We start from the raw sequence: 22767 nt of genomic DNA, 5'->3' as shown, positions 1-22767 counted from the left end.
ATTGGCCAACAATGATAAAAGATTGTATTGAATATGCAAGAGGATGCCAAGAATGCCAGAAATTTTCAGGCATTCAACATGTTCCAGCCAGTGAATTGCATGCCATTGTCAAACCTTGGCCTTTTAGAGGATGGGCTTTGGATTTAATAGGAGAAATCAAACCTGCATCTTCTAAGCAACAAAGATTCATTTTAGTAGGAATAGATTATTTTACTAAATGGATAGAGGCAATCCCACTAGTTAATGCTGATCAAGAAGCAGTGATCAGTTTCATACAAAAACACATTATCTACAGATATGGGATTCCAGAAACTATTACTACTGATCAAGGATCAATTTTTGTTGGTCGAAAGATGCAAGCTTTTGCAGCAGAGACAGGATTTAAATTGCTAACATCCACTCCGTATTATGCTCAGGCTAATGGTCAGGTCGAGGTTGCTAATAAAGTGATTATAAATTTGATAAAGAAGCATGTGGGGAAAAAGCCAAGAAATTGGCATCAAACGCTCGACCAAATTCTTTGAAGTCGAAAGAGAGCCTCCACAGGATTAGTCTTCTTCAAGTCCAGAATTTCTTCCTGACTAAGAGAACTGTTGGAATTAGTATCATCAGCAATAGAATGTGGTCTTGACTGAGAAGCTGCATTGGGTTCTGGTCGAGGAACATCTTCAGTATTTTTTATGGCAGATGATTGTTCGACGATGGGTTTGTCCTGAGGATCTGTTCGACTTCGACCTGGAGTGTTAGCCGAATCAGTGTTGCTTCCAAAAGCGTCAGTCCTTTGAGGGCTAAAAGGATTGGAGTCAGGAGTGGCTTCAGCAGTTTTCTCAGCAACTTCGACAACTTTCTCCTGAGTGTGGTCGACAGTTGGTGCACTCTATTCAAGAAACATGTTAGAAAACAGAGATATTGAAAGAGATATGTGGGAGAAAAATGCTAAGCTACCTCAGTAAGAATTTGAGATGAAGAAATTGTTGGAGCTGTTTGAGGTTTGACAACCACTTTGGGAATGTCCTTTACAACTTTTCGTCTTTTTGGTGGAGTCAGAGGCGGGGGTCGTGAAAAGATCTCACTTTCCTGATTTGGTGGAGATGTGGTTTCTTCTGATTCAGTAGGAACTACCAACTGAAAAGGAGGAATAACAATTAATGAATGTTAAGGTAGATTTGACAAGATTAAAGATCAAGTTAAGTACCTTTCTAACAGTTTTGTTTTTCTTGATGGTGGTGTTGCTCGACGTGATGGGGCGCTTTCGACTTGGCTTAGGAGTAGAAGCTTCGTTTTGATTGGTAGGATCAGGTCCTGAAAGGTCTAAAATTGAGATTAGAATAGTGCCATTGGTAGTAAAGAAAACGAAAGTAAACATAAAAAACTTACTTATAGTAAGTTGATTCTCCAGTACGTCGAATGCAGTGTTCAGCTTCTTAACGAAAGAGTCCCCATCAAATAGTTGATAATATTCAGACCACCATTCATTGAATTCTTTGGTTGTAAAATAGGAGTTTTGGAAAGTGAAAGTGGGATGTTCCAAGGATTGTTTGTTATGAAACTTCAAGCAGTCGAGGTGTTGACGGGCTGTGAACGGTCGACCAGAGTAACAAATATCACCATCATGGGAATATAAGCTTTTGGGCAGCATCTGGCTCAAACCAAATTGTCGTGAGACCAAGTTTGGTTGATAACCCACAAACCCATAGCACTTACCAGTCGACTCAATACGATGAGAAAGTAGTGTTGGGGTTAGAAAGGCAGCCCAAATAGCATTTAATTGAGCTCGAAGAGTAGGAGTATTCCCAGGAAAAATAGCTTTGAACCAAGTTGGCCCAAAGCATCAATTGGAGAAAGGGGCCATGGAAGCAATAAATGTTTTACATTCAGAAAACAACCTCACATATTTAAGGAGGTTGGGTTTGTTAGACTCATCTTGAGGAGTTTGAAAGGCAAGCTTGATGCCTTCGACCCTCCGGTCATACATGACCTCTAAAATGGATCTGGAAACAGTATAACCTATATGTGACTCGAAGGTGGCATTCAACCAGTGTTGTAAGAGCCAATAAGGTCCCGACAGAGAGAGTTGTTTTGGAGTCTCATGCAGGCGTTTGATCCTTAAAGATGCTATACCTAAGGTATGATAGAGATAAGCTAGGAGCAGCTTACCTAAAGAGACCTTTCGACCTTCATGAAACTGAATAGCCAAAGGTATGTAAGCTTTAGCAATCTGAACTGATCCTGGACAAAACAGATAATATGAGAGCCAGTAGGTGAGGAAGGCAACATGCTCTTCGTCAGAGACTTCTTCTGTCGACTTGTCATAATGATCTTGCATATACTTGGTGATGGTAGCGTTGGTGAAATTGAAATTCATTTTTGTGGGAAGAGTTGGGTCGAAGATTTCACCCAATGGCGAAAGCCCTGTGATGGCAGCCACGTCGAAGAGAGTGGGAGTCATCATTCCACAAGGAAGGTGGAAGGTGTTAGTCGAACCTTCCCAGAAGAAGATCGAAGCAAGTAGCATGGGAGGACAAACTCTATGACCAGTCCGGGATAATTGTATGACGTCGAAGATGCCCAATTCCTCCCATCTTTGTTGTTTCTTCGCTTGAACTTTGTTAAGCCAAGCCAAGTATTCCTTGTTGCCAAGAGCTGGAGTCGAACGGAAAACCCTAAGCGAAGGATCCATAAACTTCAAATCGAGGACACGTGGTTTGTCGAAAGCTACAGGCATGGTGGTTTGGAAGCAAGGAAAGAAACCAATGGTTTGCTCTGGGTGGTAACGGTGGTCTGGTAATGGCCCTGAAAAAGCCATTAATTTATCAGTAATCTGAAAAGGGATTAACATCTGGTTTTGCCAAATGATGGCTTTGGCCTCAGTAAGGTTGGGTTGAGGAATGAAATCTAAGCCTTGTTCTTCTTCCTCACGAGACATAATGAACCCTAAAGGGTTCGCACCCGTATCGTACACAGTGGTATTGGTGGTCGTAGCTGCCATTGTTGTGTATAAAAGGAGAAGAAGAAAATGGGTAAAGATTAGAGGAAAAGAGATGGTTCTTTCTGAAACGTTTGAGAAGAGAAGTAGAACGAGGAGAAAGAAAGAAAAAGGAGAAAGAAGCTGTACATATATATAAGCTGGTGGTGACGTCACTAGAAATCGTGAAAAAAAAAGAAGTTGTAAAATCAAAAGTCATGTCAAAGAAACGCTTTGAAAACTGGATTCAGAAAGTGGGAGCAGTTATAGCCCACTAACCTAGTGTTTAGGTAATAATTAGTGCCTGGGAAAATGAAATGTAATCATGGCGTAATGGGAATTAACAAAAGTCGAAACCCAAGAAAGAACTGAAACGCCATCTTTTCTCTTTCCTGAAGTCAGTCGAAAGAAGTCGCTTGGGGGGCAATTTGTTACCCTAGGATTTCGACTTACCAATAAATGGGCAACTGGGGTTCAAAACTGGTAATTGGGCCTCAATTTGGTAAAAAGGCCCTAAATTGGTAATTGGGCCTCAATTAAATATCTACATTGCCATTTGGGTCGAAGTGGTTCGACTAAGTAATGCTTAGTAGTCGAAGCTGTTCGACTAGAAAGATTATCAGAGGCTTCAGCGTTCGATCAGAAGTATGCGAAGACTTAAGAATATGGCTGCAGAAACTGAAGTGGAAGTCGAGAAGTATTAGAAGTTAAGAGGCAGTTTTCTGGCAGTTCTTACAGGACGCGTAGAGGTCTCACAATTGAAGATCTTGCATGTCGAAGACACGTGTTGACTGATAACCAGTCGACCGTTAGTAGTAGTTATTTTATTTTTACTATTTAAGCAAGTTACATAGGAATAGTTAAGGGTCCGCATTTTCTACATAAACACAAGTAAACTCAAATCTCTGTGTAAAAATGAGTAAAGAGTGCAACTTTGGAATGTACGTATGCGTACCAGTTTAATTAATGCAATCATTTTACGTTATATCTCATCTTTCAGTGCACATTTACTGCTTTTTTATTGCTTTGATTTACTTTAAAGCCTTTAATTTCAGTGTTTACTTTTATTTTAAAGTTACTGTTGCATTTAATACAAACCAGATACACATAATATAACAAAATAAAGCAATTAGTCCTGGAGTATTCTAGTTGATTCCGCAAAAGTAACCTTTAAAAAGGAAACTAGCGCTTGTTTACCATTTTTTTGGGTAAACATTAACTGAAGCCTATAATCAAATCTGAATGAAGGAAACCCCTCCTTGTATAAAAACCCAATCTAAATTAGAGATGAGACCCAATTAATAAGAGAATTTCTTAGTGAATTCTATGTGATGAAAAATAACATGCCTCTCAGTTTCTAGAAATAAATTTCCGAATGCACCAACTATGTTACACAGCACGCACAAAGACACTGTCACCCTATAGCAAAAGAAATTTTTTATTTCGGAGATATATCTATGTCACGGAGTATGCGATAAAATTTTTTACGCGTTCCAGTGAGTTATTAGGATATATATCTCCGAACAATTGAAGCGAGAATTTGAGAATCTGTCACCTTTATATGTCAGATTATTCTACAACTGAGTTATATAACGATGTTGTTATACAATTCAAAAAGGTGTGTGAGAAATATTCAGATTTATTGAAATATGTTGAAAGTACAATTTTGGACCAGTTAAGGAGAACATTGTATGTGTTTGGACCGACCAAGTTAGACACCTTAGAAATACAACAACAAACCGAGTTGACTTTGCCTTTACTACTTTGAAGAATTGGTTGGGAAATAGTAATGATGATTTGTGTACAGATTGGGATTCTGTGAACCAAATGATCCAATACCAGCATAATGAGATACAAACATCATTTGGTCGTACCATCACATTGTTGAAACACAGGTTCAAAGACAACACTTTGTATTTTGTTGGTAGGCAACATATCTCGAGCAACTATGAATCATATTTTTTACAAAGGCAAAAAAGCTGAAAATGTAGGTTCCAATTGCTCAAAGTATGGTTGCACACTTGTGAAAACCTAGGATCTCCCATTTTCCTGTGTTATATCCAAAACGTGAAACTTGATAGCCCGATACAAATGGATGAAGTTTATACTCATTGGAAAAGGTTCATTTTTTATGATGATGGTGTCATGAAATAGGATCAATCGAATATCTTCATCTTGACCGAATTGGAAGTGATTCAAGATAGATTTTTGAAATCCGATGACAATATGAAACTCCACATCAAAAAGCAATTGAGGAAGATTGCATATCCGAATACCACAGACTTGAAACCACCCTCTCAATCGATAAAAACAAAAGGAGCACCTAAGAATGTCAAACATACACCGAGTGAGAATTCAACGATGCAGTCTCCTTCACATTTTGAACATGTTGACAAACTTTTTCCAATTCACCAACTCCGATATCTCAAAGAAATATTTTCAAAAGAGCTCGCATAAGCTAACCACCTCCTTCATCGCCTCCATAAAAAATCTCATTTATTTAGGAGATGTCGGTTTGTATGCACAAATACTTTGAACAAATCATCAATGTCAAGGGTGACGGTAACTACGGTTTTTTGAGTTATTTCTATTGCTCGGTACAGGAGAAGAGGATCACGCACTTGTTCGTCATCAACTTATCCAAGAGTTGAGGGGCAATAAAGAATCATACACATAACTATACGAGAATAAATAAAATTTTGAAAAAATGATCACTCTCATGTTCCTTACATCAATTGACTTGCACCGAAGGATAAATGGATGAGCTTCCATGAAACGGAACATCTCATAGCAAGTGCGTATGATATATCGTATATTGATCTTGTAAGATACCATTTCTCAGAAACCTTTTTCCCAATATGCACTACATCACCTCCAAATCCAAATGATCATATTATATATGTGTTGGTTGGGTTTCAAATTCATGGAATTTTGTTCAAGTTTATTTGAAATCGGGATACCATATACCACTTACATCAGCGGAGTGGACAGCTCATTCAACAACCAAAACTGAGACTTTACTGAATCATTTTGTTGAAAGGATACAAGAGTTCACCAAATTGAACAAGATTGAGATAAACAAATAAACAAAAGTCAAAAGGGAGTACCACCAATAAACAAAAGTCTTTTAATTTATTTTAGTGTGTATTTCTAAATTTGTTGTAAGTAACATTGTATTAATGTGTTATGATGTTTAATATATACATTTTGATGTTTGTAAAAAAAAAATCCAGCATTGATTACATGTTCTGTTTCTGTTCTGTCATGGAAGGTTTCAGAGATACATCTTCAAAATAAAGGGTGTTACCGGAGATGCATTTCTGAAACGTCTCCTGGTACAAGATAAAATTTCCGAGGTATATATTAGTCCACAACTATTATAAATATATGACACTTGTCTTACTATTTCATACCAAAACACATTTCACTAGAATGAATATCATTTGACATGTTGTAAATGTTCACCTTAACGATGTGACTCCCCAAGAGAATTTAAGATCACTGAGTACACCCCCTCTTGAAGATCTGAAATACACACCGCAAGAGCTCCTACCATATGGCAAAAATCGCAAAATTGTGAAGGTCGAGTACCGCTTGCCATCCGTTGACAAAGAATGAAAGATTGAGTTCGGCAATATGAGCTGAAGACGGACGTTGATTTAAGGGCTATGTAGAAAAAAAAATTCCGTTCAGAATCAAAAGTTTTGATCGAGCTGAATGTGGCTGTTTTGAGATCAGTCGATGATATTACCAAAAAGCAATGTCCATCCGAATATTAAAATATAATGTTTGATCTAAGTTAAAATTTCTTATGTATTACCGATTTTATGTTATCAGTGATAATTTTATTTTGTCAATATGATATCAATGCTACAGCCTCGTATGAAAGCTCATGCATTTTGGTATGTAATTTAGTATAAATTTAATATTTTCCTCTTGTTCATATATACTCCTATATCCATTTTGTTTAGAAAAACACCCAAATGCCTATTGTCTTCTCTATTGTTACCTCTATCTTTCCAGTTCAAGAATCAAAATCGAAACTTCCTTTGCCACAAAACCAAAAACAACAATGTCAGTATTGAGATTAAGGAACGCCTTCCCTGTCCCATCTCCCAACTCGTTCCTTCTTCGATTACACTCTCACACTCACTCCCAATGACTACACTCATCAAAGGACTCTGTCTTAATGGTAAGGTTAACAAACCACTTCACTTTCACAGCGACATTATAGCGAAGGGGTTTCGACTAGATCACGTTAGTTACGCTACGTTGATTAACGGGTTATGTAGAATAGGAGAAACAAAAGCTGCTTTGCAGGTTTTGAAAAAGATCGAAGAAGGGTTCTTGGTTAAGCCGAATGTGGTAATGTACAACACAATCATTAATAGTCTGATGAAAGTTATGCTTGTGAAGGAAGCCTTAGATTTATATTCTGAAATGATTGTCTAGAGAATTTCTCCTGATGTTTGTCACTTTTAGTACTTTGATATACGGCCTTTGCTTTGTTGGTCGATTGAAAGAAGCAGTTGGTTTGTTAGATGAAATGTTGTTGAAGAATAACAGCCCGAATGTTCGGACTTTTAAGTTTTAATCCGCTGATTGATGGTTTATTTAAGGAAGGAGATGTGAAAGGGGCTATAAGTGTTTTAGCTGTTATGATAAAACAATGTGTGGAACAAGATGTTGTTAGTTATAATTTGCCGTGTAAGGAGCATTGAGTGCTGGTGTGAATGTGGTCTGTAGGACAAATTGGCAGTCTTGTTGAATATGTATGACATTGAATTGTATAAAGTAATTTTTTGTGTTGCACGGTTTTGGTTCGGACCGAGCTTCTTTGTTTGCAGTTATGATATCAAGCATATGGAAGAATAAAAATTTGCGCATCTAGGAAGACCAAACAGAAATGCAAAATAAAATAATTAGGTGTGCATTCCAGCCTCCTACAAAATGGAATTCTGCTCCGATTATGCAGCAGCCGCGGGCTATCAGTTCAGGTAGGGTTGATCTGGTGCCCTGCCCCGGAAGAAGCCACCTGCCCCTTCACAGTTTAAACGCAATATAGACACATCGCTTGCTTCTGCTCGAAATCGGGTAGGCTTTGGTAAGTGCATTCGAGATGATGATGTGAACTTTTGTTTATTGATCTAATTGATTGTGAAAACAGCCAAGGAATTCAGTACAGGCAGTTATATGACTGGTTTTAGTTTCTGAATAAGAGTTGATGCAAACAACTTAGCTTTATGCCATCTCTTAGAATCAGTTATATGTATCCAATTTTGCCGTAATGTTCTATTTAAGACTATGTTTATATTCAACTCGTTAATCTAAAAAAATTCTCAATGTCTAAATGTTTATTTTTTTTAAAAATTACAAGTCCATGTCATAAAATTCAAAAATCTGAATTTTAGGATTTGAAAAGGATAAGTTTAAAAGAAAAAGAAAAGAAATTAGAAGGCTTTAATCAACATATGTGATGGAAAAATTCTAAGTATATATAATCTAATCCTAAAGTTATATATATATATATATATATATATATATATATATATATATATATATATATATATATATATATATATATATATATATCTTGCCGACTTAGACCTTAATCCTACTCAATATATTATGTTGTTATTCAAAAAAGAAAATTAAGTATAAATTAATTTGATTTTATAATATCAATTATATTATATTATAGAAATAACATTTGTACGTGAATAATTAATATCAATTATAAGAGGAACCAACCTTTTAGGCCATTCTATTTATTATTCAGAACAGTATGGGTGTAAAGCTAGTACTAGTAGTGCCACATTCAATAACTTTGATAGTGCCCTCTTGCTTAATCAATTATCTAATATCTCACTTATATATATATATATATATATATATATATATATATATATATATATATATATATATATATATATATATATATATATATATATATATCTAAATATAAATATAAATATGATGATAACCAATAACCATGCACCTTCTCTTTACTTTCTCCCTATATATCCCTCCCTCACTTTATAAACAAACAAACAAACAAAAACATCATTTGATTTCAAGTGTTTTTCTTTCTCATCTCTTGATTATATATTATGGGTATTGATGTGTTTGATGAAGAGTGTGATTATCTTTTCAAAGCAGTAGTAATAGGAGATTCTGGAGTTGGGAAATCGAATCTAATTTCAAGGTTTACAAAAGATGAATTTAGAATTGATTCAAAGCCAACCATAGGTGTTGAATTTGGTTACAAGAACATCAAGGTTAGAGATAAACTCATCAAAGCACAAATATGGGACACTGCTGGTCAAGAGAGGTAACATGTTTCTTTCAATTGTTTTGTTCTTTTTTGTCTTCATGATCTTGTTGGCTAAGGTTCAATGGTTAATTAACCAAATTTTCCATAATCTAAGTTCAAATTCTCCAATATCATATTTTCAATATTCAATATTCAATATTTAATATTCAAAGTTTGTGTTCATATTTGGTTTGCTTAGTTAAGAAGAAATTAAATCAACTATGCTTTAATTGACTTTATTATTGTTAATTTTTTCATCCCTTATCTAGTTCCACACAATTTACAAATATTGGTCCCACCTTTTTTTTTAACTAACTTTTGTTGTTGTTTGCTTTTGTAAATAATAAATCAAACAAGAACAAAGAACGGACAAAAATGTTTTTATTTAAAAAAAAAATATTATAACGTTTTTTCCAACTTACTACAACTCATGCATGAGCGTGACATTGATAATGATATCTTGAATTGGAAAATTTATAAAGTTAAAAACTTAAAATGCAAAAGGTAAGTAAAAATCAGGGCAATCCACATAGCCTTTGAAGGCATGTGTAGGCAAACTTTGGTAAATCATAATAAAATAATGAGGTAAATTTAACAATAGTTTAATAAAAACAAAATTTTTAATATTTTATTAGATTTTATTTGATTCCGATTTAACAAATTTTAGACAATGTACAACAACTTTTATTATACATCTTCAAAAGTATAGTTTATGTGTATGTGTGGGGTGAAAGTGAAAGCATAAACTATAATAATTTTAAGTGGGACCTTGATGATTATAGCTTTATCATTATCATGAATAGAATTATAAGGTTATATTTGTTTATAGTTTTGACTAGAACAAATGTTCACTATTTCTTTAATGTTTGGTGTGATCTTTTTAAACTCTGTTCTATCTTAAGATCTATTGATTTCAAATAAATACGACTGTCAGGATTTAAACTTTGGACTAACCGTTCTTTTAACACAATTAACAAGTGTCAACTGAATTACTTCACCTACTTAAAAGACTAATTCTTTTGAAACAAATGTTCATTGTTTTGATTAGAATTAATAATACATAAAAAAAAAAATTGAAAGAATGTTTTTATATAACATGATAAATAGATGTTTATGATTAATATATTTTTAATATTAAAAAAATTATAACAATAAAACCTTAAAATTTTACTAAGGATATAAGGATGGTGTAATGGGTGAGATTGGGAAGTTATAGATTTATAAGGTTGGGTGAGGTGGGTCTAGGACAAGGATTGGGCATGCACAAGAAAACAAAAATGAAAATGAATGTGCATAGCATAGTAGTAACAACAAAAAAAACATGTTGACAATGAATAGGTCGAAGAAAACCATGTGACATTAACATGGTTTTGGTCACCAACCCCACAATCAATAACTCTATCTTCTTTCCATCTCTCCAAACTCACCAAACCTTACTATAATATCAATATCTCTCAACAATAATCTTCATGTTAGGTATCTATAGTATTTCTACTTCCCATGTTATTTAATATTGAAATAGTTTTATATAACAAGATTATACAAAAATAGCAGACAGACGATTAACAAGTTATAAGTTACGCTGCCACCTTTTTTTAGACGATTAATAAAATTATACAGAAATAACAGGCAGACGATTCACAACTATTTAATATTGATCCTATACTTTATCGTAGGTTTAGAGCTATCACAAGCTCATACTATAGAGGAGCATTGGGAGCAATGCTAGTTTATGACATAACAAGATTATCAACATTTGTCAACATAAAAAAATGGTTACATGAGCTAAGAGAATTCGGAAATGAAGACATGGTGATAATTCTAGTAGCGAATAAATCCGATTTGAGTCATTCAAGGGAAGTTGAGGAAGAAGAAGGAAAAATGCTTGCAGAAAAAGAAGGTTTATGTTTCATGGAAACCTCTGCTTTACAAAATTTGAATGTTGAGGAAGCATTTTTACAAATGATTACTATAATACATGATATCATAAGCCAAAAAAGTTTGGAAGATAAAATGAATGTGCCAAAGTTGAATCTTCATAATGGGAAGGAAATTCATATAGCTGATGAAGTTTCTGCTACTAAACAAGTCAATTGTTGTTCAAGATGAGAATTTGGATCATTATTTTTCTATATTCTGTAAATATATTACTTAGATTGTTATATATTGATGGTTACTATTGTATTTTCTAAATATATGTTTATAAGCAGGGACAATCTTCACCTTACAAGTCGATTTTATAGAATTGAGTTAGGCTCAATCCACATTTGTAGAATTGAGTTAGTCTCGATTCACATTCTAAGATGATATCAGAGTCTCGTTTAAAATCCATTGGACCACCTGATATTAGATTTCTACTATCAGATCACTCACCATTTATATTCATGTCCAGAGATAATCGTCACCTTACAAACCGGTTTTGTAGAGTGGAGTGAAGCTCGATCTACATTCTAAAATTTACTTTTGGCTTTTCTATAATACATGAAGCTTATGGCAATTTTGTAAGGGATGAATTGAAGTTAAAATGTAAATGTTGGTTTTTATACTATAATTGTTCAAGTTACATCTACAAAATTTCACAAGTAAATTATAGACATCAAAATTTAGAATTGATTACAACAAAACATAGTAAATAAAGAAAGAAAAAGGAAAAGAAAAGCAACAAAAAGTGGACTGAAAAAAACAAAGAAAAGCACTCACATTTTTTCATTTTATAAAGTACTGTACAGCAAAGTTCTCCATTTTTTTATTAGCAAAATTAACAAAGATTTAGTTAGTTGTATCATTGTATGGTTGTTTCCTATCTTTCTGCAGCAGATGATTGATCTTTTCTGTGCCTGCCGGACACAGTCGGTCGAGGCACTTGAGAACCGACGTTTGGCTTCTGTAACGGCTTTAGAGCTGCCAATATCTCAGCAAATGTAGGTCTTTCTTTAGGATCTCTGCAGTACAAAAGAATAGAATCTAATCAACAATACATAAAATACCATGTTAGCAACTGTTTTACCGAATCAGACAGAAAAGCCGATCGAACCATGAAGTGGCACTATTTACAGTTCGGTTATTTGAGCTGTTCAAACGTGATTTTGTCCCGGTTCAAACAGTTTTAAAGCAATTGAACTATGACTTGTATCGGTTTTTAAAACATTGATATTAAGAACGTTTTCGTCCATGCTGATCTCAATGAAGACATTCATATGGAACGTTATGATTGCAAAGTATACTCACGTCTGCCAGCATTTTCTGATAATATCGGCAATGGCAGGATCCATGTCGTCTGGAATGTCAAGACGGCGGTATTGGAAACCCACGGCACCAACAACTTGCATGGAATTCATACCTCTCCAAGGTTGCTGCAAAGTAGATAGCTCCCATAATATGACCCCAAAGCTATAGACATCACACCTGGATAATGCATCATCGCTCGTTAGCATCACAAAACCAAGAAAATTTTAAAAAGCGGCAAAGTCAACGAGCACCAACGGGTCTTACTTTTCATTTGACGGTTCATTTCTCAACATTTCGGGAGCCATCCACTCGGCCTAAAACATAATATACCAAATGAAGTAAGCTTTTGTTCACCGATGCACGGTGCATATATAGAATGATTTAGATGATATAAAGAATAGCATGAAGAACCGAGAAACCAAGACGATGGAAGAATAAACGAGTCAAAATGGACAGAGATTTACGATAACTTACCGTGCCTGCAGTTGATCTGGAAGAAAGGAATGTACTATGCTTCATACGTGATAAGCCAAAATCACACACCTACTCAACAGATAAAATAAAAGCCATCATCATGATTCATGTCAATACATAGCATTTCTCATACTAATAAAGAACATGTTTATACGATTAATTTACCTTTACAACCCAATTTTTATCAACAAGAAGATTCGGAGACTTCAAATCGCGATGTACTATCACTGGACTGCAGTTGTGCAAATAGTTCATTCCTCGAGCCTGAATATTCAGCAGTTATAGCAATAATTTTCTTAAAACATTACATTGAAAGACAATAGAATCTTACGGTATCAAGGGCCATTCTCAAACGCTTTCGTTCATCTAATTGATTGTTTGGCCGATGAATTAATCTATACAAGCTTCCTCTGCATAACATGATGCACATCTCATCAATTCAAGAATAAAAAGTGAAAAACAAAACAAATCCATGTATGAAATTTCTGGAAACGAAGAATTTCAAGTTACCTAGGTAGAAATTCAGTAACAATCGAAAGATTGGGAGGTCGGATTACAGCTCCCATGAAGAGAACCACATTTGGATGCCTCAATCTTTTCATTATTCTGACCTATTTGCAATTTAATACCATAAGTTTTCTGGCATATAAATAATATCATAGGTTAAATAAGAGCTTAGTATAGGTTAAATTTATTGTTAGTAGAATGAACCGTAAAGATGAACTTACCGAAAACCACAAATAATTGCTCTAATCTAATACATTGAAACTAAATTTAGGCCTCTATTAGGAAGAAAATGTGACTAGTACCTCACTAATGAATTCTTCAAGTGCTTCACCAGATATATCTTGATTTAGAAACCTCTTTACAGCAACTTCCTACAAATCAAAGATCAAATTATGAATTGAATGTAATAATCTACATTATAGAAACCTCTTTATAACATGTTTGGAATGAGCTTATTTGAGCTTATATACTTGTATAAGCATTTGTAATACAATTGACGATGTTCAAAAATATAAGAAACTTACAGTTCCTCGCCATTCTCCGCGATACACCTCTCCATAAGATCCTGCATGACAAATGTGTGCCACCCAAACGCAATCAAGTCTTCAAGTGTAAAACCAAACAAATAGCACCGTCAAAGAAAAGAATGTTAAAAAAATCTTATAGAAAAAAGTAAAGTTAATACCAAGTCCAATACGTTCACCGAGTGTGATTTCCTCCCACGGAATTTCATACTCAGCAACTTCGTCTAAAGAACAATCAGATTTCGTACTGTCATTACTAACAACTGAGCTTCCAGATCTTCCCAAATTCGTTCCAGAACTTTCGGTATCCGCGTCACTTCGATTGCTCGGCTCATACTTGTTAACTGCAGCAGTAGCTGCTACTACAGCTGCAGCAGTAGCAGCTGCTGAGACTGAAAGCTCGATGTTGGAGTCGGTGTTTGACCTTGCCACAGCAACTACCATAGAAGATGCAACAACTGCGGCTGCTGCGGCTGCCGCTGCAGCAGCTGGCATCTTTTTCCCGTATTTTACCTGACTTGGTATAAATTTTCCAACATCTTCTTTTGTATGAAGAGGAAGATTGGTTCCTAAACCTTCTACAAGCTTAAATCTAGCAGGACCGAGACTATCATCGAATTCCATTTCTCGATGTTCACTTTCTTGTTTATGTTCTTTTACTTTCGTTGAGAAAACAGATTCTTCGTGATAAATGTCAGAAAATAAATTTGGAGGAGGAACAATACCACTTTCGAGTAAAACATCGTGAAGTTTTTTAGCCAAGTGAGGATTTTCCTTGGTAGTATCGATCATAAATTGCGAAACGTTTCTGGCTTTCATTCGGTTTACGGCAGAGGAACCGATCCCTTCACTCCAAGAAGATGATCTTGAATGCACATATGAATTAACCTTCTTAACATGGTGATGTTTTGATCTGTTTCCTCTGCCCGACATTCCAACATCCGAAGTTTCTTCAGATGAACTTCCAACTCCACTGCTAGATGATGCTACACGAGACGAATCGAGGTCTCTTGATGAAGGGCTTGCCTCAAAAAAGGATGCATCATACTCAATATGCGATCCAGTAGCGTCAGATGGAATAAGAGTTCCAGGGTCTGCCATTAGATCAACAATATACTCCCTGAAATTTATATTAAAACGTGTCTTATAGCGCTATAACGTAGCGGAATTTAAACAAAGCACTATAGCTCCGCGATATGCTATTTAGTACAAAATGTTATCAAATAGCGGCACTATAGTACTGTTGTTGGGTAGCTGAACTTGAACAAACCGCTATTTACCACGATCAAAACTTCAAGATCAGTTTACCTTCCATCAATCTTGACGAAGTTTATTGCCACATCATCAGAACCTGTATATTGCTGTCCTTTCACCAACCGCGACGAGATACTCAATCTATCAGCTAGAACCTGCATTTATGATAACGTGGTAAATTTCATTGCATTACTACCGGTAATAGTTGTTCCAGTCTTTCTTTTGATATGATTTAACAATTGCGGACTAATTACCTTAAATAACAACGCGCGATGCCGAGCTAAACCAATAGTCAAAGAACCAAGTGGCAAAACCATGCTACCAAGAGTTGTTTTCAGACTATAACTAAGACTTCTCCATGCTTTTGACATGCTTTCAGGATTTCCGACTGGTCCACCCATATAATCAGCCACAAATACTGCAAGCTTGTGAGCCAAATTCGTATCTATAACTACTTCAGAACCACATCTCGATTCGACGGTCAGCTCGAGTGCTTTCTGCTCAAGTTTCAACAAATTAGAATCAGCAGCCCTATTGACTAAGACAGCTTCCCATGTGACATTACCTGAGATCGGTCTTCCTTGAAGATCTATAAGGGAAGGCATTCTTGCTGCGTTTGACTCGGTTAATATCCCATACAGATCGTAGAATCCATCCATGACTTTGTCGTCATAACCAAGAGCATTGTAATTCTGTGAAGAACGGATAAATCTACGATATGAGATAAGTTAGACAGTTTTATATATGTAGGACAAATTAGAGTCAAGTAAACCGAGAAACTATGAGAATAGGTTCACTTTGTTTCAAAACCATCCGCTATAATGGTCACCTAAAACGATCCAAATCATAAATCACAGCAATCCAATGAATCCTAAGTCCTAATCACTTCAATCTATAGAAAACCATAATTATAGCACTGATCTAAGATGAAGTTGTGTCTGATGTCTGACACATGTCAGAGTCTAACATTGGCACGACCAATACCTATAGTTTACATTCAATTATTACACTATCTACTTAAATTACTACGAGTGTTGACGTGTTACTATCGTGTTTGGTGTCAATATGCTTAAAATGAACAAAGAGACTCACCCAATATCTGTATGCCACAATTTCCGCCGGTGTATTATCCGGATCACAAGACCCCAAACTAATCTGCTTAACAGCTTCAATCTGCACAGCCTCAGGATCCTCCTTAGCACTCATCTCTAAAGCCAGCTTCAATTGATACTCTTCCTCTACTTCCGGATCCGTGGAAGCCTTTTCTCGACAACCAGAATCGCGCCTACCCGAATCCGAAACAACACTCAAATCAACATTTCTCACTGCCTCAGATGGTTCCATCCTCTCAACCTTTCCTTGGCTCAAAGATGCAGAACTATGACTCTTCCTACTAAGCTTCCTAGAAGATGAAATTGAACCATGATTGGACTTGTTTCCCTCTAATGAAGAAAACCCTTGTTCATTTTCTGATTTCTTAGACATTATCTGAAACTTCTTAAGAATATTCTTCATATCTTTTCCACTATAACCAATAACACTAAATGCTAGAGAATAGGAAACATATCTATATTGATCCAAAACTCTCTCAAAAAAGGGTATCTAGAAAACCATTCAAAAAGTTCTCTTTTTCTATATTGACAAAAAAAAGCTCTTAAACCTAGATACCAAAATATTCAATCAAATCATGAATACAACAATCACTTGCAAGATTCTATTTATATATTCTAGATGAAAATCCCTTGAGAATCTTTAACCAATCAAGGGGATCCAAATGGTGGGATTAAAAATGATGAAGTTTCATTTCATTATATAGAAGACAATAACATATAACAAACAAACAAACATGTGTACACTCAACAACTACAAAACTTCACATGTTACAACAAACTTTACAAAGAAGAACAAAAAAGGAACAAGGAATCATTGAACACCCCATATTGAGAAAAAAGAAAAAGATCTTTCTAAGTATGGCACAAAAATAGAAGGAATAGAAGATTAGATTAATATAAGGTAAATAAATTAGAATTTAGAACATAAAGTAAAGACACTAGAGAGATAAAAAAAAAAAAAAAGATGGCAACAAAGTGTAGGGGGCCACAACACAAAGAATGACTCATGTCATGACTCATCCACCCATTTGAGAGATTAGAAGAAAGATTACACACTTTACAAAAGTAAAATCCAATTAGCACCACTAAATTTGATATTAAATTAGCATTGATATGGATAGACGGTCTTGCGACTAACTAATCTAAGAGAATCAATCTCATCGTTTATTTGCAGAGGTCTCATTTAAAATCAGAGTAAAATTTTATATAGACTGCCCTAACAAAAATTAATTGTTAGCACCTAACAGAATTTAATATTTTTTTTCTAATAATTTAATAGTCGGAACTTCATCTTTAAAAATGAATAAACAAAATAGCAGAGATTCAAATATATATTTATATAATCAAATATTATTCATAACTATCAATTGAATTGAACTGAAACCAGATTAAAAAAAAAAGTCAAATACTATAAAGAAGTAGATGAAAGGTCTTAATTATTTTCATATTTATTTTGTTGTGGTGCTTGATTTTGGACTATTGGATCTAATGACCAAAGTATGGCATGTCAGCATCTAACAAGTCTTTGCTCATTAAGAACAGTGACAGCTGCTTCTAAATGTGACCACATATTTTTATTATTTGGCAAAATAATGGGGACCAAATACACCCAACTTATCAAATGTGTGCTTGCTTGTTCATGTTTACAATTAAAAATGATTGATCTGGTCCCATCTATCTACAAATTCTTGAATATTGAGAAGATTGCTCTAGTTGATTTTCAAGAAATGATCAAAGGATGTATTTGCCCTCAAAAGCTAGGGACTAACTTGTGTCTTAAGGAAGCACAGGAATGATTTGGAAATAAACTTTGATATGAGGAATAATTTGTTCCGAATGTTTTGTGGACACCTAAATGAGATTTCTCTCTTAATTTAATTTAGAATAATATGTTATATTTATTCCAAAATAATCATTATTAATTTGATGGAAAAAATTTCTATTAAGTTTTACTCCCTCCGTTTTTTATCATAAGTCGTTTTAGACTTTTCACACAGATTAAGAAAAATAATAATTGTTCTATGAAAATGAGAAATTATGAAGGTTTTTACAAAATTATCTTTCATTAATGACATGTGGAAGATAAATTTATATATTTGAAAGGAGAGAGAATAATAAATATTTAAGGATATAATAGGAAAAATAGCATTAATTATTCATTGGAATTGTAAAACGACTTATATTAAAATACAAATTTTTTTTCCAAAACGACTTATAATAAAAAACGGCGGGAGTAACAAAGAAAGATGTTATTGCACAAAATTCAAAACAATATAAATTATTTAAAAAATAGAACTTGTACAAATATGGTGTTGGTGTCATAAAACTTATGAGCTTAAAGGTAGTGCATTATTAGTGTAAATTTTTTTACACGATCAGTGCATCACAACCCTTAAAAATAAATATTTTATATTTAATTTAAAGAAAAAGTCAAATTTTTATAAAATTTAACGGTTTGGATTTCATTGACAGTGTAAAACTGTTTTACACTATCGGTGCATTTTCATTAAATCCTACTATAATTATAAGCATTTTTTTTAGGTTCATTGAAAAATGAGTGTATATGGTATTTTATTTAGACCAGATACATTCATTACTCAATGAATTTAAAAATAAAAAAAACTTTACTTATACTAATGATCGGAGGGAGTATATAAAAAAGTTAATGTCACTAAATGTCCTCACCGCAAAATTCATAAAAATTTGAAAAACTTAGTTTTCATTCAGAGTACGATCTTATGTAATATAACTGTATCTTTTGTTTGATCTTTAGTAAAATCTTTTTTTATTGATAATTTAAATCACACTATTAATGTATTCCTCTATTTAGAATTCTTGTTAGACCTCAGAATTCTTGTTAGACCATGGAAGTATTTGGTTGGTGTGCCTAAGAAACAGCTCACAAAATCATTATATAATTAAAACATTTATACAAGCATTAAAAAATTAGGGATTTTGAGGTACTTTGTATAACCCACAATCATAGAACCTTCGATCTGGATTCTGAGATGTCCAGGAAGTAACAAGTGGTGAGTCCAACCCACAATAATATTGCAGGCTTCTTCTCCTAGAATGAAAGAGGTTGTTTGAAATGCTAAATTATTCAAATGCCATAGAAAGGAAGAATTTGCAGTGGAACGCAGAAGAAAGTAGATCGATGTGCCAACCTTGAATCTGTAAACACGAAGCAGAAGCAGCTTCTTAGAAGGGAAACCCTAATAATCTCACTAGGAAACACGAAGAAGAAGAAGAAGAAGAAGAAGGGTTTCTTAAATAACTCATTTGTAATTGTAATTTTAATATTTATAATGACATGGAAATAATTAACTAATTAAAAATGTCACGTAATTTAAAAATTGACTCATAGGCGTTTTTTGTAGCCAAAATGAGGATGGGGGACCAAAAGTGTTTAAAAACAAAACAGGGGGACTAAAATCGTGAAAACACTAAAATAGGGGGACCAAAAATGTAATTTAACCTATAAGTTAATTAATATTTACACGTAAATGGAAAGCAAGTGGACAATTGTGTTACTATCCTTTTTTATGGCAAAATTTATTGTCTTAAAAACTTCGTTCATCGTTTCAGGAGACACAATATTGTTATCCATGGATCTTTGGAATCTCTATAAAATATAAAATGCCTCTGTTGATAGAAAGTTAAAAATGTCAAATGTAAATGGCAAGAAAGCACGATGATGGCTCGAATTCATTTTTTTCATATTTGACCACTTTACTTGAGGCAACTATGAGGTTTGTCTGGTATACAGTAAATCCTCTAGCATGCAGTTCCATAAATGAGGAAACCTCACTTAAGTCCATGCATGTTTTCTTCCTACTCACCTGTACACAAGAACATTAACTGGCCTAAGTGTCGATCTTCAGTCTTGTGAGTTGGTCAAGAAATTCACAAGTGTCTATTTCTTCACAAATAATCCTCCTGCAAAGTCATGTCAATATTTGAATCCTAAAAACTCTATACAATTAACTATATATATATTCACTAAATATATTCAAGCACTCCTTAATACAAACATGACAAATCTCATCAACGGGAAAAAATGAATCATGAGGAGATATCTAAGGATAATACAGTACTTTGTTTGTGACATATGTTGTCTTAACTCATCAATAAGAATATATAGCAAAAAATCATAAAAATGTGTTGCTTGCAAACAACTAAAACTTAATTTATGCTTGTTAGGTCAAAGTGGATATTTATCCAATTCTTACATTAAATTGAAAGAAGAAAAATAAGTTGCATTAATATATAAAGAGTTAGTTTGGAACTTTCATGTGTTATTAAAATTTTCCGTGCAAAAATTATTGCTAAGATGGTTGGGAACTTTTGCATGTTAAAATTATTATTGAGAGGATTTATAATCTTTTCAGTACAAAAATTACAGTTGATAGAGTTTGCAATTCTTTCGTACAAAAGTTATTGTTAGGAGGATTTGTAGTTTTTCATTCAAAAAGTGCAGTTAGAACGGTTTAGTATTATAATTATATGAAAGAGTTTGTAATTTTGTCTTTGTAAAAATTACAGGTTGAGTAATAAAATATTTTGATAGCGATATTATGGATGAAAGTTTCGAACCATAATAATTTGTGAGTTATATTTTTGAATTTTTTTAATCTCTTTTTTATAGTAGTGTTTCTGCTTGTTTAGATATTTGTACTTTTTTTATTCTAAAGTTCTAATAAATGGAGGAAGAGAAGATAAAAATATTGAAGAGTGTTCATTTTAAAAATTAGTTAGCCATTATAATGATCTTAAATTTTAAAAATGAAGTTGAGAGAACAAAGTGAAAAAATGTGAGAGTTTGAGCGAATGAATGCTATATTAATGATATATTAAGTCAAAGTGAATATTCATCAAAAAATTTCATCAAATAAAATGAAGAAAAAAAATAATAGAATGTTAATATGAATATAAAGAGTTAGTTCGAATTTTCTTCTCCACAATCTTCATTGGTGTAATGGGGTTTGAGTAGTTGTTTGTCATAAGAGGATATGTAATTTTTCCGTGCAAAAATTACGGTTGAAAAATTTTGTAATTTTTCTATGTATAAATTATAGTTGAGAGGTTTACAATTTTTTTCGTGTAAAAATTGTAGTTGAAAATGTTTGTAATTTTTTCTGTCCATAAACTGCATGACAGAGTTTACAATTTTATCCTTATAAAAATTAAGGTTGAATAATAAATATTTTTGTAAATATATTATGGAAGTAGGTATGAAGTGTCGAACTACAATAAATTTGTGTTTTTAAATATTTTTTTCTTCTTTTATGTTTTTTTTTGTGCTTTTGCGTATGTAGAGGTTTCTTTCTAATTTACCAACATTATTGTGTGGTCATATCAAAATTTATTTTTATGTCTAAAAAACTTTTACTAAAAAAAAGACATTCATCAAAATCTATGTTATCAATCTCATATAACAGCACGAAACGACCATTCCTAAAAAAGATTGAAACAATTGATATTTCGTAGTGGAAACACTAATATGGTTAATACTTACGAATATATGATTGTTAAAAACTAAAATAAAATAATCAAAATTCATTAAGTATTCTTATTTGAAAATAAAAATCATAAGTTTTTATCAAAATATATTTTCAAATGCCAATAAAATTAAGTAAAACAACTTTGTTATCCTTAAAATTTTAATGAAAATATATATATATATATATATATATATATATATATATATATATATATATATATATATATATATATATATATATATATATATAACTCGGCCGGAATGACCAAGTTAAAAAGGTGTGGTTCTAAATCCAAGATCATTATCATAGTCGTTCTAACAAGTCACCTATCTATGATAAAACAACAGGGCTTAACACAATTTTCTTGGATTTGTTGATACATGTCAAGATAACAATCGGAACGACCAAGTTTAATAACATAGACCAAAACATGTTGGATTTTAGAGCGGTTGCATTCTTGTAAGTAAAACGGCTAATGTTAAAAATCTAAAAAATTGTACCACTAAAATCACCCTAAACTTTGTCAAATCCATACTATATATTTCAGTGTCTTTCAATATATGATTTTGTAACATTTATTATTAGACTTTGGAAGCCACAGAGACGTATGAGACAACCTTTACCAATATTTTAAAACTCGAACCAATCATCAACTCGGTCAAACTATTAGATCATATGGTTATTAGTCGGACAACATGACTCCTAATCCAATTTATACAAATTAGAAATGAAAAAAAATCTTAAAATTAGTTTTTTTTTAACATAAATTTCATAACTATAAATTTTTTTAAAAAGTTCTATAAAATTATTCATGTAAAATAAGTTGAATAATAATCTTGCATAAAATCTCAATTCTAAACATACTAACTTCCAAATATTTTTAAAT

The 22767-nt window shown here is 33.3% G+C and overlaps 2 protein-coding genes across 4 annotated transcripts; one reads left to right on the top strand and one right to left on the bottom strand.

The window, feature by feature from the left end:
• The first annotated feature begins 8954 nt into the window (after positions 1 to 8954).
• LOC131594416 (ras-related protein RABA6a-like) lies at positions 8955 to 11606 on the top strand. Its single transcript, XM_058866539.1, has 2 exons — positions 8955 to 9296; positions 10955 to 11606. The coding sequence occupies exons 1-2, from the start codon at positions 9076 to 9078 to the stop codon at positions 11385 to 11387; spliced, it is 654 nt and encodes a 217-aa protein (XP_058722522.1). The 5' UTR covers positions 8955 to 9075; the 3' UTR covers positions 11388 to 11606.
• Positions 11607 to 11952: 346 nt separating this feature from the next.
• On the bottom strand, positions 11953 to 17513 carry LOC131594415 (probable serine/threonine-protein kinase SIS8). 3 transcript variants are annotated; one of them, XM_058866536.1, is made up of 13 exons: positions 16358 to 17513; positions 15520 to 15957; positions 15320 to 15420; positions 14173 to 15131; positions 14012 to 14052; positions 13790 to 13858; positions 13491 to 13591; positions 13312 to 13390; positions 13146 to 13244; positions 12981 to 13049; positions 12771 to 12820; positions 12507 to 12683; positions 11953 to 12220 (listed from the first exon to the last, which is right to left on the bottom strand). In XM_058866536.1, exons 1-13 carry the CDS (start codon positions 16778 to 16780, stop codon positions 12079 to 12081), a joined length of 2748 nt encoding a protein of 915 aa, XP_058722519.1. In that variant the 5' UTR covers positions 16781 to 17513; the 3' UTR covers positions 11953 to 12078. The 3 variants fall into 3 exon arrangements, with proteins under 3 accessions (XP_058722519.1, XP_058722520.1, XP_058722521.1); XM_058866537.1 differs by having other exon boundaries at positions 15520 to 15976; positions 16358 to 16495; XM_058866538.1 differs by lacking the exon at positions 16358 to 17513 and having other exon boundaries at positions 15520 to 15762; positions 15831 to 15965.
• Between the last annotated feature and the right edge of the window lie 5254 nt (positions 17514 to 22767).

This window comes from Vicia villosa, linkage group LG4, assembly GCF_029867415.1.
Source record: "Vicia villosa cultivar HV-30 ecotype Madison, WI linkage group LG4, Vvil1.0, whole genome shotgun sequence".
Lineage (NCBI taxonomy): Eukaryota > Viridiplantae > Streptophyta > Magnoliopsida > Fabales > Fabaceae > Vicia > Vicia villosa.
This window is presented reverse-complemented; position numbering and strand designations above follow the sequence as displayed.